The following is a 15167-nucleotide window of genomic DNA, read 5'->3' on the forward strand; positions in this document are numbered from 1 at the left end:
AACTCTTAAAACTTTCATAACTCTGAATTAAATGTTGTCCTTTTTACCCAATTTCGCTAGAGTTCATACAATAGAAAAATTTAAAGATCGTTTTATAAGTTGACGGCTCATTGGTCTAGTGGTTCCCCTGACTGCGAATCCATGGGTCCCGGGTTCGATCCCCGGCTGAGACAAACATCGATGTGCATTTGGTGTTGTGCTTAGGTCTTGGGTGTTTAAATATGTATTTATATGTCTATCTATCTATAATCTATCGTTGCCTAGTACCCATAACACAAGCTTCACCAGCTTAGCATGGGACTAGGTCAATAGGTGTGAATTGTCCAATCATAAAAATAAGTATAGTCAGTAGGTAGGTACGTAGCGCGCTGACTTTACAAACTCATCGCAAGATTAGGAAATTATAAGTTATAAGGTTTTTAAGTAAAATTTTTCTTTCATTTTATTTTTACATGCTATTCAGGTTTATTTTATTATGAATGAAAATTAATGTCTCGCATAAATCATATTTATATTTAGAGAAACACTATTTGTCTTCATAATTTTTTATTTATTAACTTATTGTGTTGTGTATAATAAAACAGGTTAACCAATAAAAACCGAATTTATTAATTAGATTATGGGATATTAGCAAGGTAATCTTTAACATGTGCTGGGTCCAGTCGGCGAAAACCGGCTGGATCACATATACCAATTTCAATGTTGTCTGCCGTCATTTGACCTTCAAAACCTTCTTTTAGAGTTAATATTGCTGTGTGAACCGCATCATCTAATTCTAAATCTTCTGTATATCTGCAAATAACCATATTTTCAGTCTAAATTTTTTCTTTGTGTCTTTTCTTTACAATAGAAAATGTTTTTTTCCTCTTTATAACTATTAGTACAGATACCGGCAAATATCTTGAACAAATGTCCTTGCCTGCGCAGAAGCGATTTTTAGGTAGGAGGGGGCAGGGGCGGCTGTGCGCGGCAGCGGGAGGGTGGCGTGTCGATCGCGTTATTGGTAAATCAGTTGACGTTTGTGTCCAAGATGTGCAAACTTACCCCACTCCCTTGTTTAATGCTCAAGAAGTTTGCCGGTACTGTAGGAGTCAGCCATTTATTTTTATGATAATATGAATAATGATGAAAATAAAGAGTATAAAATTTAAAAATATGGGTCTTAAAACCTTGGGTTTGAATTATTGCTTTGTTTAGGTATTTACTATTTTGCTTGTTTACCTCTTCTCTAAGAAAGTCTTTCCATTGTTGAAGTTTTTGCCCATTGCAGTTGCCTTCCATGCAAAATAGGCCCCAGATGGGTCACATTGGAAAAGGTATGGCCGGTCACCATCCCAACCACAAATTAGGAGAGACACTCCAAAGGGACGCACACCTCTGAAAACACATATTATTGATTAGATCAGTTCAAACTCTATGATGACAATTCAATTTACTGTCACGTTATAAGATTTTTTTTCCATATTTGTTTACTTTAGATGTTGCAGTTATGTCAGACATATTTTCAATCTTAATTGCTATGCAGTCACTGAAAAAGCTAAAAAACCTTACAATGTACTTTAGATTTGATTATGATTTAGATGAAATTTATTGAGGAACATCAATTAATTTTGATACAATTTTATAGCATATTCCTTTTAAATTAAAATAACAAATCAATACAGTCAAAGAACAGCCTATGAATCAACAGAAGACCATGGTACTATCATGTTTTGTTATTTTTCATAAATTTAGTTCTCACAACTTACCCAGACTGTGTATACTCCTGCATTACAGTAGCCAATCGCTGTACTAGTTGAGCTGTGGGTATTGGCTCATGGTACATGAGATAATACTGCTGAGCCATCTTACGAGCCTGTGTAACAAGGAGGCGGTAGTCTGGACCCATACCCGAGTAAACCATGCCTGAAATTGATAAAAGCTTATGAAGGTTCTCTCAACAATCCACAACATATATCACAACCCAGTAAATAACATCTCTTAAGGAATGTGGTGTAGATTTTTAAATCTTAATAGAATTATGTATTCACATTTTCTTATTCATTTATGAAAAACAGTAAATAAAAAAAAGACAGTGCCATGCACAGAAGTCTAATCACCTCAAAGTGTATAAAAAAAAAATTTGAGGAAATAGAATCTTCTTCACATTTGAGGCCACAACCAATGATTCTAGCACCACTGGTTTTGTGTACAAATGTTTCATCAACTACTAGATTTAATGTTACATGAGATTATCAAAAAATTACTTACCAATATGGCCAGTAATCATCTCAACTTTGTTAACACTATGTTCATCATATAAAATGCTCTTATGTTTGTTTTCTGTTGCGATTACAACTCCATTTGATGCTGAAATATCAAAAATATATAGTCAAATTTATTATAAACAACTCTATCCAGTACAATGGAAATTTGTTACACAAACATTTCTTTCTAATAATCATATAATACTTTAAATGAGAATAATGCAATATTCTCTTCTATCTACTACATAAACTTATCATAATGTAAGCCTCTTGATTATTTATTACTATAGCAGAGAGGGTTTGTTAAGTTTTGATTGAATGTTTCGCTTAGAGGTTTGACAGACCAAAAACAGATGTATGTCTAGAAGGAAAAGATGAGTTTCCTAAAACAAGTAATTTAACGTTCGGTTTCTAGGATACACTATTTTATAACCTAAATTAAGATGTGTACCTTTAATTCCGACGGAGGTTCCGCCAGCGGCAACAGCTGCTAACGCATATTCGATTTGCACCAACTTTCCTGAAGGGCTGAAAAATAATAGTGACTTTATGTATTATTTTTATAGTCATGACAGTGCAAGACTTTGTAACTTTTATTTATTAAAGAATATAGTTATATTCATATATAATGTTAATGTGTTATATGTAAACATAACCAATACTGCGAATTATATACAAATTCAAGCCATACATGGCGTAATAACACAATTACATACCTAAAAGTTGTAAGAGAAAAACTGTATCGTTCAGACGCCATGATTACAAAGCGAATTGTCAACTTTTAGCAATAAAACATTGTCATCCCTTACGACAATTAACAACGTTTATACGTTCAGAAATAGTTTAGAAAACAGAGTCAGAGATGATTGAAACTAATAATTTAACATATTATTATACATATTTTAACATTATAACGTTTTACTATAACGTTATAATATTAAGTGATATTCGTTTTTCAACATTTAAATGAGTATATAGTAAGTCCTGACTTGGACTTTCTAGATAAAAAATATACTGTATGATGGTTTTCATCTGAAATATTTGTTTTTAAATCTACGAAATACCTGTCGCATTTTTATTCAAGTTTTAAGCGTCTAATGTCATCGTTTTAACAAGATTAGAATCGCGTAAATAATTGAAATTTCCGAAAAATTGTAGGTAGGTACGTCATCAACAGATCATCATGTTCCTATATTTTATTTTTATTACAAAATATGATTAATTTTATTTGGCTCTGAAAAAGTTTCGCATATTATTAATAGCAATAATTGACTTTGGCAAAATTTTCACAGAACTACCAAATTTTACATAAGGCTTGTTGGCAACCCTCATAATTGAAAACGAAATAACGAATTGGTGATCAAGAATCTGCCATTTTGAATTTGATCGTCATATCTTGTTCACGCATCTACGTAAGTAAACCTCAAATAAAATAATATTTTAATTTTGGATTCAACTGAGAACTATTATATATTAATAAAATTCTAATCTTATACTTACTGTATTGCTTATTATCAAGTGCTTGAATTCTAAAAGGTAAATTAATTGGTTACCTTACAAATAGCCACGTGCTTACTTATATGATGAGAAATTGTTAATTAATTCATTCGTGGTATCTACCATAGTGTTTACACAGTGATGGCTTTTATGCGTCTGATAAATTAAGCATAATATGATAACGTAACAACCGTTATTTGCTTTAGGCTATAGCGCACGTTTTTGTTTTTACAGAATGGCGGACGCAGCTCCAGCCGGTGGACGTGGCGGTTTCCGAGGTGGCTTTGGGTCTCGTGGGGGTGATAGAGGCCGTGGCGGTCTCCGTGGACGAGGACGTGGTCGCGGCAGGGGCCGCGGACGTGGAAAGGAAGATCAGAAAGAATGGGTGCCGGTCACCAAACTCGGACGACTTGTTCGCGAGGGAAAGATCGACAAACTGGAAAGCATCTATCTGTTTTCGTTACCCATCAAAGAATTCGAAATCATAGACTTTTTCTTGGGTGCCTCGCTTAACGATGAAGTATTAAAGATCATGCCTGTTCAGAAGCAGACCCGTGCCGGTCAACGTACCCGATTCAAGGCATTCGTCGCTATAGGAGACAATAATGGCCACATTGGCCTTGGAGTGAAGTGCAGCAAAGAAGTAGCAACTGCAATTCGTGGTGCTATTATCCTTGCTAAACTCTCTGTTCTGCCTGTGCGAAGAGGTTACTGGGGTAACAAGATTGGAAAGCCACATACAGTGCCATGCAAGGTATATGCAAGCTATTTTTAGGTTATAAAATTCTATGTTAATGTATTTGATGATGATCAATTTTTATCTTTTCATTCGTGGTATCCACTTGAGGCTTGTCCGATGAAGCTTAGATGCGTCTGATTTTCTACAGTTTACCTTTTTGTAATATTTAAATTTTACATGAAATTTACAAATTTAATTCATTTCCAGGTCACAGGAAAATGTGGTTCAGTTACTGTGAGACTGATTCCTGCTCCACGTGGTACTGGTATTGTGTCTGCGCCAGTTCCTAAGAAGCTTCTTCAAATGGCTGGTGTTGAGGACTGTTACACATCTGCCCGTGGTTCAACTGGGACTCTTGGAAACTTTGCAAAGGCCACATATGCAGCTATTGCTAAGACCTATGCCTACTTGACGCCAGACCTATGGAGAGACATCCCCTTGACCAAGTCACCCTACTCTGAGTTTAAAGTCTAAAATTCTAAAATAAATGCTTTGACTTAATTCTGGTTTCTGTATTTCTAAATCTTCATGTAACATAATAATTAGTTGTATTTATGGTCTTAAAAGGTATATTATTATGTCCAACAGAAATAATGAATATACAAGTATAAAATATAAACTACATATTATAAATGGACCAACTTCCATTAGTTTTTGTTCTTCAAATGAATTGTTGAATAATTCATGTGATTGAGTTTTAATATATAACATGCTGCTTTGGCTAAGTTGCAAAATTGTTAAGAACAAATTGCTGTATATTATAGACATGTGGACCATTAGTAAGTCGTGTTTAGAGGGGCTGGAGTAAACCAACAACCAGTTGCACCAGTTTTATTGTTTTTCTTCAACTATTATCTAAATAACATAATGGTTTATTCGCGACTTGACCTTTTTCAATAAATAACATTTACAGTACAATAAAACAGCTTTTATGCTTTTTGTTCTGAGACATACTAAGGGGGAATCTCTCAATCATCAAAATAAAATTGATGTAATCAATTAGTCTCATACTGTTACATAGCTTACTTGAATACATTACAGTTATTAGGTAAATTTTAATAGATGTGTCTGATGTATTAAAACTTGGATGTGTTAAAAGTAATAAACATAGTTATGTTTTGTTAAATTCTTTTACTTCTCTTTCAAATAAATTTAAGGTGTGATCACAGAGCTTTTGTAAATCTTTAAGACCTCTTTTAAGGACTTCTAAAGCTGGGGTTTCATGTGTTTGTATCCTGAAGTGTATTTTAGACTCAGCAGGATGAGGTAATGTATATCCACAGAATTGAACATCCTCACTGAAAATAAAAATTGTTACATAACATATTCATTAATTAATTTCATAACACTTACTTGATTATATTTACTTACTATCTATCAACTATGCATTTTAAAGCATTTCCTAATGTATGAGTTTCATTTTGAATAACATAGGTCCGACATGTTAGACCAGAATCTTCATCACCAGGCAGCTGTAAAAGGAAAAATTATTTCTATGCAACTAGATATTCGGTACGATCAGATCAATAACATGCCTTTCTTCACAAGGACCGAAGCAGACCAAATGATTGATGAGTACACTACTCAGTTTTTAGATTCAGAAAAAAATATAACAGTACCTGTATATTTAGACATATTAGAACCGGGATCAATTTTATACCGTAAATAACAAAGAAATGTGAAGTATTAAGTTTCAAATAAAGTATGGAGTAAATATGTTTTAATTTTATTAACCTAACACATGGTAGATTCCAGTAAATATGAAGATATTTCAATGCTCAATTTACCTCTGAAATTTTCATTATGTAACGCACTTGTACTAAATATAATTTTATTCCTTAAATAAGTCAATCACGCAGTAATAGTTTTAAAATTAGTTTGTAATTACAAAATACAAAACACATTGAAATTTGTATAAACTTTAAATTAAAAAATATATTTTGATTTGTTTTGACGTACAACTTTCTGACAATTGACAGCTGGAGATTATGATTACTGGTTATAAATAATCGTTGAAAAAATAATTCGAAAATTGAAATACCATATCCTGTAGTGCGGAAATTGTTCATTATAATAATTTGTAATAATTAACTAAATCAAATCTGAAAATCAATATAAGCATATACAGTTTGGGAATTCGCAAAAAGATGGCACTTCCTACAATTTCCATGAAATTCATTTTAAGTTTTTAGTTTATAATTGACTATTGTAGGTAAGATGGCGCTGTCATCAATTTGACAGTTTACGTCGTGATTCTCGTGTCCGTAATCTGCGTCATTTTATATGAATTAATTTTCATATTATAGAGTCAATTTATTAAGTTGTCTATTATTAAGATTAGATCAAAAGTGTTTTTTAACTTCCTACCTAACGGATGCTTTTGGTTCTTACTTCTTATAAAACATTCAATATTGCTACATTCACTGTTGAAACACAACCAAATTATTTTTTGGTAGGTATACTATACAATAAAAGCGTTTATTAATAATTGTGAGTGATGTTTCTTTAAAGAAGCTGTCACCAGTACCAAAGTAACAAATAACCTCTAATAAAAAGCAATAATCTCTTATTAAAGTTATCCAAGCAAAATAAAACGGCTAATACATTTCTTTATTATACCTACCATATTATACCTATAGTAAAGTACAGTAGAACCTCGATAACGTAAACCTCGGTAACATAAAAACCTCTGTTACTTCAAAAAATACTATGTTCCCTTCCCATCAGAGCCCAAAACCTCTATAACTTAAAATACGCAACCTCTATAACGTAAATAAATAATCTCTGTATAGGCCCTCAGTAACTAAAAGAAATGTTTCCACAACCTCTATAACATAAAATTGTTTGTGAATGAGTCATTTTATAAGAGTGTCAAAACAAATGGTTTCGGTATTTATTGCTTGCACGTGTTTACTAAGTATTGTTAACGTAAACAATACATTACCTATTGTTTGCTTTATCTAAATTCTTCAAAGCTTTGCGGCGGTTAGCTTTGTCACAACGACTTACTTGCATCATAAGTTAATGTGTTTATGTATTCTCCTCTCTATTTGTCATTGAAAATCAAATCGATTTAGAAACAGTGAATTTTTTAAAACAAAAGAAAATCACAGATTTTTTTAAGTAGACTAAACCTTTAGTTGTTGTTTTATTTTTATGTAATGTAAGTAATGTGAATAAATATGATTACATATTTAATTTTCCATCCTTCTGATGCATTCAAGTAAAAATGGGAGGAAGGGTACATAGAAACATGTACATACCTCTATATTAACCTTTACCTGACATAGAACCTTGATAACTTAAAACCTCTATAACATAAAATATTTTGTGTTTCCCTTGGACTTTATCTTATCGAGGTTCTACTGTATATATTTTTTAGTCGCAGATCCAGAGTAATATGTAGTTGTAAAACTAAAATAATTATGTTATTAATTAAATTTATATTATATTAAATTTATTGAGGGAAGCAGGCTAGCTAACAGCAACACTGATTCTATCATAGATAAGATACCCTATATCTACTTGGTCTTTAATCTTATTTACGCCCTTTTCTCACTAATTTATTACCTGTTTTAATTATTCTAATTAAAATTCCTCTTAGGCTTAACAAGAGATTCTTACTTATTTAAATTTGAAGTAATCATTAATTTCCTTATATTATATGTATATGTCACCGTAAAATTGTAAAAACCGTTAGATTGTAATCTATCTCGCGAGATTGTAAACTGTCGAAAGATTGTGAACCTCAACGAACTGCTTACAAATTAACGTATTATTATTCGGTAGTTATATGAAATTGTTGGGAAGTAAAATTAATCTGTAATTGACCAAAGAAGTTTGCATGATAACTAAGTTAGTGTAGTACAATCTACCGCATAATAATACGTTAAATTGTAAGCAGTTCGTTGAGGTTCACAATCTTTCGACAGTTTATAATCTCGCGAGATAGATTACAATCTAACGGTTTTTACAATTTTACGTTAACATATATGCTTATTGGTTGACATTTTATAAGGAATAAATCCTGTTTTAATAATATGGCCTAATTATGGCGTGAATGATAAAATTACTTACTACTTTATTAATTAATTACTTACTTTTTACAGTAATTAAAATTACTGTAAAATGACTAGGTTCAGTTTCAGTCAATATGAACATTGAAGATATGAAATTGTAGTATAAATAATTAAAATTAATGGTAAACTAATACACTTTACATATACCTACACGCTTTTGTATCATTTTCAAAAGAAGCATTAATTAAGATAAGGGTTTTAATAGTATTGAAACAACAACGAAAAGGGATAGTTTCCTTTGTCCCGCTTTTGTTTTTACTTGATGTGTGAAATATACTCGTACTCTGTGTATATAGATATTTATATCTTTAGCTATAATTGAGTTTCCTTTAAAACTGGCCGCTGGCTCTCATGAGTCATCAGCTTTCTATACCTTCTGATCATAAATGACAGTATTTAGTGATCAGAAAACCGTTTCACCTCTGCACAAATGCGAATCTAGAATTTGCGTCTTTTTATGAAAAGACCGTACCACCAAAATTGTGTGGTCATAATGTGGTAAAAATTATTTGGATTTGGTTAGGTTTTATACAGAATCTATGAAAATTCACTGCGAGACCAGGCCTCAATTATGACCCCCATGACCCCCTCTGGCTCCGCCTTTACCCACAGTTGCAGCTTATAGAACAAAATAATAATACTGCATAGGAAAATTTTGTCAAAGCACCAAATCATTCAGCGCAGCAATTAAACTAGAACGAACCAGTAATGACAGCTAACTTCCGGCGAGACATGAAGAAAAGTAATCATTATATTAGTGATGCAAGCATCTACAGTATGTTCCCCTTAGGACCAAGCTTTAAATATCGATTAAAACCCCTAAAGTTTTTGTTGTACACTCGGTAATTTCAAATATGCATCAAAAATACATTCAAATAGAAATTTCCACCTTAATGTAAATTGTAGAGATCGTGCGTCTTTTAACAAATAAATCTTGCATAAAGAACTAAATAAATGTACCTCCTAAAAAACCACCATCTTGATTCTCTCTAAATTTGGGGAGAAAAGCCTGAAGTTGGTATAACTGGATTATATGTGAAAGAAATACGAAAATTATGAGTTTTAAGATTGTTTTATTACGCACTCATTTTACAATATTGATCGTTGATGGTGGCATGAATTATTATTAATTTCAATAATAACTGTTACGTTTTGCGATATAATTTATTACCTTTAGCCTACTAGACGTGCGTATCACAAAACTAAGCCCGTTTAATGCTTATTATAAACCTGGATAAACTCACACTCGGATGCGTAAATCGTTAAAGTTAACGGTGTACATAAACACTATAATGTAAGGTAGGGCCTTTTATTAAGTCGGCCTCCGAGTTTACCTGACGCTAAACCACACCTATAATGTCAGGGATTCCATCAACTTGACACAATATGAAACAAACATGTACCTTTTAATTAAGATTAACATGCTATGTACAGTCGGGCACTAAAGTATGTATTTAATTAAAAGGTTTATGTTTGCAAACATCTTGAGATAGAAACTGGTGTATTAGAGATTAAGATATATACTTTCATATAAAGCGGTAAATACGACATACGATTATATACATATATTATGCTGTTGCGTGAAATTCGACATCGTTTTGAAGACATATTTATAATTGATTATCGTTTTTGAAGTATTTCTAAATAATATTATTTACGAGGATCCCGGAACAACAAGTATTTATCGTAAGTAAGTAATTACATGTTATCACGAATAAAAACTTTCAAATATGGCTAACTATTTAAAAAATGTTGATTGATGTGAATCTAATTGCTATTTCTACTTGTATCATCTCTGTTTTACAATGAAAATGAATAACAAGAACAAGGTACACGTAAACATACTTCTCGAGTCTGTGTGAGTTGACATTACTGTTACGTCATTATAGTTCGACAGAACCATCTTGATGCTTAATATGAAAAGTTTATAACTAACTAAGGTACCTATATAACTTATGTGAAAAAATTAAATTACGTCTAGCAAGGCAGTCGCATAACCGCCACGCCGCTTTTCTTTCCACACATACTCTGATCCCACTTTTCTTGTACATTTTTCATATACGAAAACTAAAGGCTTGATAAACCACGTAAACCGTGTCAATAACTCGTATCCTATTAACATCGCCCGTAAAACTACTAACAAAGCCCAAAAGTTTTGCTAAAATATGACAACCCATGTTGACAGTATTCGGCAAAATCTGTATCTAAAATTTTGTATGACTTTTATGACAATCCGTAACTTTTCTGTGTTTATATTGTACAAATATGATATTAAGGGTCTGTTTCACAATGTACGGATAAGTTCTACATAAGATCCAAATTAGCTATTTATTACTTATTGGTAGGATAAACACTATCGTTGCGTTTCACGTTTCAGATAGCGCTATTCGTCACATAAAGTCCATCATAAGTTATGAGTCCGATGAATATCAAATAGCACAATTTATCTTTCAAATAATTTATGTGTTGCATAGCTATTTGGTACTTTATCCATACATTGTGAAACAGACCCTTAATGTTTAAGTTTCATTTATGCACATTTTTTTTAAATGGCTCTGGCACGATTTGTGCATTAGCCAGCGTCAAGTATAGGATTTTTTATAATTCGTGCTTGTCTTTAGAAATTCGACCCTGTCCTCCATGTACAGTTTAGGCACTAGCCCGGTACCGCACAACCCTCCCAAAGGCCGAGAACAAATTTAAATTAAATTAAAGTTTGCCCTCGAACCGGGAATCGAACCCGGTACCCCTCACCTAGCTGCCACTTAATAAGACCGCTAGGCTATGAGGCCCCCTTATCCACATTTATTTGTTCCGATATTTCGCGCACTTTACAGTCTATGATTGTCCAGTTGACGGTTGACATGTTAATTGTCAATTTGATAAATAGTTAATATCATTTTCATCCATGAAAGAATATGAAATATTAACTGTTATACTTGCGATAGGTAACAGATGATGTTAAGGTATATATTTATTATTATGGTCTCATGAATGTAAATATAAATAAATGTTAGACAAAGACATGGCATGTAAATATAACTTCTACCATGCGTAAGTGATAAGCATTTTCATGAATGTGATTTTATATCTTCTTCACTTTCATTTTACGTTAATAGGCCTCGAATGCTACATCAGCTTGATCGTAAACTTGGTAATAAACGTTACTGGATCTGGCTTTATCCATTATTTTCCGTTTAATGAGTTCTAACGTTCTGAAATCTGCATTTGATATCTCTTAGATTATTTAGCTTCTTTGTAGTATATTAAAAATAGGCATTAGACATCAGATTACAAGTAGGATTTTGTTAAGTTAAAAAAATTTTTGTTTACAAATTATAAACATGAAGTGATTTTTAGTTACCACCACCCGATTCGGAATGTGATGTTTATAACGAAAAAGCGACTAGAAAGTTTAAAGATTTTGAAATGCTAATATAGTATATAGATAAAAAATAGTGATAAATCCTTAAGTTAATGAAGTACAACGATTTTTATTATAAAAGAAAGATTAACGATTTGATTAAAACGGACATTTGGGCTTTATTAAAAGCGGAAACATTTAAGGGTGATTTAATTAACGACGGATATTCGTAAAATTTGCAAATCGAATGTTCAAATTAAAACGGCGAAAGAGTTTTTATTATAAAGAAATAAAAAGTATTCCAAATTTAAAAAACGATGAGCGAAATATATTCTAATTAAGACTTGTCATTCGTGACTACGAAGAATTTGTGTTCGTTCGTCAAAGGTGCTATAAAATTTGAATGGAATTTTATAAATGGGACCCGGGACGGTTTTCACGCTTATCATCCAACCCTTTTTATGGTAATTATTATACTTCATGTCATTTACAATGAGCTTAAAGGGTATTCTGTTTTATGCCAACCATTTGGTTATGCGAATTATGTACAAATATGTAGGCTGTATTTAATGAAATATCACGATTAAAGAATATTTATGATAAATTTCACTTTCATGTTTGAAGTTCTTTTAAAAGCCTTTATTGAATACTCAGTGCCGTTATCCTTGTTTGAATAGAAATTGTAGAAAGAATACTCAAGACAATTTTTAGCTTGAAAATACGTTACTTGTCAACATATCAGTTTTCAGTGGATATAAGCACCACTTAACTTACTATGTATTTACCATATGATCGTAATACCTATTAATTGGTTATCTCAAGCAATGATATGCAAAATTTGTTTTTATTCTATGGCGATAATTTTACTTATACAATATACACATAGGTAATATACCTTTTAAGTCTTAGCGGACATACGTTGTCATGATAGGATGTAGACCTTCCACGACACTGTCCAAGCCGTGCCAGATTCCTTTATTTCCTTTACCATCGATCAAGTAATAATTGCTAATGAAAACACAAAACCCAGAACCTTATGGTTGGGAATTGAATGAACTATTTATATACAATATATACAATGCCTACGTATACAATATACAAGTAATATATACAATATATATAACAAGGCTGCACAAGACTGTCGCTGCTTATAAGTCCGAGAGAGAACTTGTAATTTAATAAGTACATTTTATTGATTACTAACTTGGTCTCGACTGGAAACTTGGAACTGACTGTTACTGAATAGATCAGACAGTAGACAGACAGCAACTCTCATATATATGAAATTACTTTGGTTCGAGAAATATATTATCTGTATCTGTTCCCGAATTACGTGTTCGTAATTCGAATTAAAAAAACGAAGAAGGTTTTATTAAATCTGAAATAAAAAGTATTCCAAATTTAAAAAAAAGACGTCTCTTTGATCTGGCGTGTGTGCTTGACTGCGATAACAATAAATAAATGAAAAACATGATATTGTTAAAATAACCTTTCTTTATTGTTTTTCTGACAGGTTATAAAATACATGGTTTCGAAGGTTTTCATAAAATCGCGGTTAGCGACAGATATATTATGGTGTAATTTTCTCAAAATAGTTGTAATAATATTGATATATATATATATATGTATATTATTATGCTTATTTTTGGCGCCGGGTAAATGATACGTAGTGAAATTAAAACCGTAGCGCCTTATTATATTTGTTAAATTTGAAAAAAAATAAAGAATGTCTAGTCTTCTTTATATATTTATTGATATGCCACACGCATCTAAATTAATTTAGGTTGTTAAATATATTCGAATGAATTTTAGAAATAAGAAATATGTGTGTAAGGCCTCTTGTCAAAAAAAACCATGAAATATATGTGTCTACGCTCCATTATTGTATTACACACAAAAATAGTACACATTTAAAGGTTTTTGTTGTGAATTTGTTTATATTGTAAAAATTAAATGAAATCAACAATGTTGTATTTGAAATTGTTCAAATTGGTAAGGGCGAAATAGGTTTCCGGGTTTAGGGAAATCGAGGTTGCTGTTTATTTTCCTGCAATATATTGTTTGTGCCAACGCCCTTCAATCTTAGTCGCTTTAGTTCCTGTGGGAATTACTTGGAATAGGACTTAAGGTAAGCGGTTTTCCATGTTATATTTCTCATACACTGAGTTCATTACATACAGATACATACATACATAGTCACGATACATACTTCTGTTTATTATAATATATATTATCTGTTTATTTTAAATAGTCCTGGTAAAAAAAATAATTAACGTATTTTCTTACCAGGACAGTAGGACTTAGGAGGTACAAAGAGGTATCACTTGCTTGGTGAACTTTCCGCCAGAAACTGGAACTATAATAAATGTAAAAAATTTGCTTGTCTATTTTAATACTATTCAATTATTGATTTTTAAGTAAGTAGTTAAAAAAGCTATATGTATTCGTAAAGTAACGACATAGATATAAGCCAAAAATATTGTGTACACCTACTTTTTTCAGTTCCCACAAATTATAATAATCATAATAATAATAAATTACTTTCATTAAAGAGCAGTGTCAGTCAAGCAGCTACACGCGGTTTTCAATCTTGAGATTTCTAAACGAAACCTGCGCAAGGAAATCGACACGTGGTCGCTCTAAAAATCTACATATTGTGGTAAAGATAGATTAAATGCATATATAAAGCTTACTATTAGCTTAAAACTAATGTTATCTTTCAAAATCGAACAGCGGTTCACTATTCTTAATACTAAAATAGTAACCCAAATGTTAATTTCTTAAGTCGAGATTTTGTACAACGATTTAAAGCGAACAAAACTCTCAGTATTTCGGCATAATTTCAACCCTTTCGTATTTAACTTTACGGAGAATTTAAATCGAAATTATTCAAAGCCATTTATAAAGTTTATCAATAACGAAATGCCAACAAAAATATGTTTTAACTTCTTGAATTGAATAAAATTAGCTAATCCTTTAAGCAAATGCCAAAGGTATTCATTTTAAGGTAATTTTATAATAAACGTTCTCTAAAAGGTCCAAAATTTGTTATAAAATCTCAGATGATTATTCAGCCGTACTCAGAGCCTATTATTTAAAAAAAATAACAATATGCTTTTATCGGACCTCTTTGCAGTTTTTACTTTAAGTATGGCTGTTATTTCATTCATTTCCTTTCATGTAATATAAAGGGTTCAATGAGTGCTTGGATATGCACATGTTCTCACATAGCAGTAATAAAT

The 15167-nt window shown here is 31.7% G+C and overlaps 3 protein-coding genes across 3 annotated transcripts; 1 reads left to right on the top strand and 2 right to left on the bottom strand.

The window, feature by feature from the left end:
• Positions 1-588: 588 nt before the first annotated feature.
• Positions 589-3091, bottom strand: LOC125059063 (proteasome subunit alpha type-2). The gene is made up of 6 exons (XM_047663263.1): positions 2963-3091; positions 2698-2774; positions 2251-2349; positions 1749-1905; positions 1222-1377; positions 589-792 (listed from the first exon to the last, which is right to left on the bottom strand). Exons 1-6 carry the CDS (start codon positions 3001-3003, stop codon positions 618-620), a joined length of 705 nt encoding a protein of 234 aa, XP_047519219.1. The 5' UTR covers positions 3004-3091; the 3' UTR covers positions 589-617.
• A 434-nt stretch (positions 3092-3525) lies between these two features.
• LOC125059062 (40S ribosomal protein S2) lies at positions 3526-4983 on the top strand. Its single transcript, XM_047663262.1, has 3 exons — positions 3526-3658; positions 3978-4497; positions 4690-4983. Exons 2-3 carry the CDS (start codon positions 3979-3981, stop codon positions 4954-4956), a joined length of 786 nt encoding a protein of 261 aa, XP_047519218.1. The 5' UTR covers positions 3526-3658; position 3978; the 3' UTR covers positions 4957-4983.
• A 316-nt stretch (positions 4984-5299) lies between these two features.
• LOC125059064 (probable DNA-directed RNA polymerases I and III subunit RPAC2) lies at positions 5300-6448 on the bottom strand. Its single transcript, XM_047663264.1, has 3 exons — positions 6270-6448; positions 5854-5954; positions 5300-5780 (listed from the first exon to the last, which is right to left on the bottom strand). Exons 1-3 carry the CDS (start codon positions 6282-6284, stop codon positions 5594-5596), a joined length of 303 nt encoding a protein of 100 aa, XP_047519220.1. The 5' UTR covers positions 6285-6448; the 3' UTR covers positions 5300-5593.
• Between the last annotated feature and the right edge of the window lie 8719 nt (positions 6449-15167).

The sequence above is a fragment of the Pieris napi genome, chromosome 19, assembly GCF_905475465.1.
Source record: "Pieris napi chromosome 19, ilPieNapi1.2, whole genome shotgun sequence".
Lineage (NCBI taxonomy): Eukaryota > Metazoa > Arthropoda > Insecta > Lepidoptera > Pieridae > Pieris > Pieris napi.

What these genes read in the sequence shown, in the direction of transcription:
- LOC125059063 (XM_047663263.1), bottom strand. Translation starts at nt 3,003, where the DNA reads ATGGCGTCTGAACGATACAGTTTTTCTCTTACAACTTTTAG. An exon ending in GATGATTACTGGCCATATTG is followed by an intron (nt 1,906 to 2,250) that starts GTAAGTAATTTT and finishes TATCAATTTCAG; the next exon opens with GCATGGTTTACTCGGGTATG. An exon ending in CAGGAGTATACACAGTCTGG is followed by an intron (nt 1,378 to 1,748) that starts GTAAGTTGTGAG and finishes ATGTGTTTTCAG; the next exon opens with AGGTGTGCGTCCCTTTGGAG.
- LOC125059062 (XM_047663262.1), top strand. Translation starts at nt 3,979, where the DNA reads ATGGCGGACGCAGCTCCAGCCGGTGGACGTGGCGGTTTCCGAGGTGGC. An exon ending in CACATACAGTGCCATGCAAG is followed by an intron (nt 4,498 to 4,689) that starts GTATATGCAAGC and finishes ATTCATTTCCAG; the next exon opens with GTCACAGGAAAATGTGGTTC.
- LOC125059064 (XM_047663264.1), bottom strand. An exon ending in AAATGCATAGTTGATAGATA is followed by an intron (nt 5,781 to 5,853) that starts GTAAGTAAATAT and finishes TTTTATTTTCAG; the next exon opens with TGAGGATGTTCAATTCTGTG.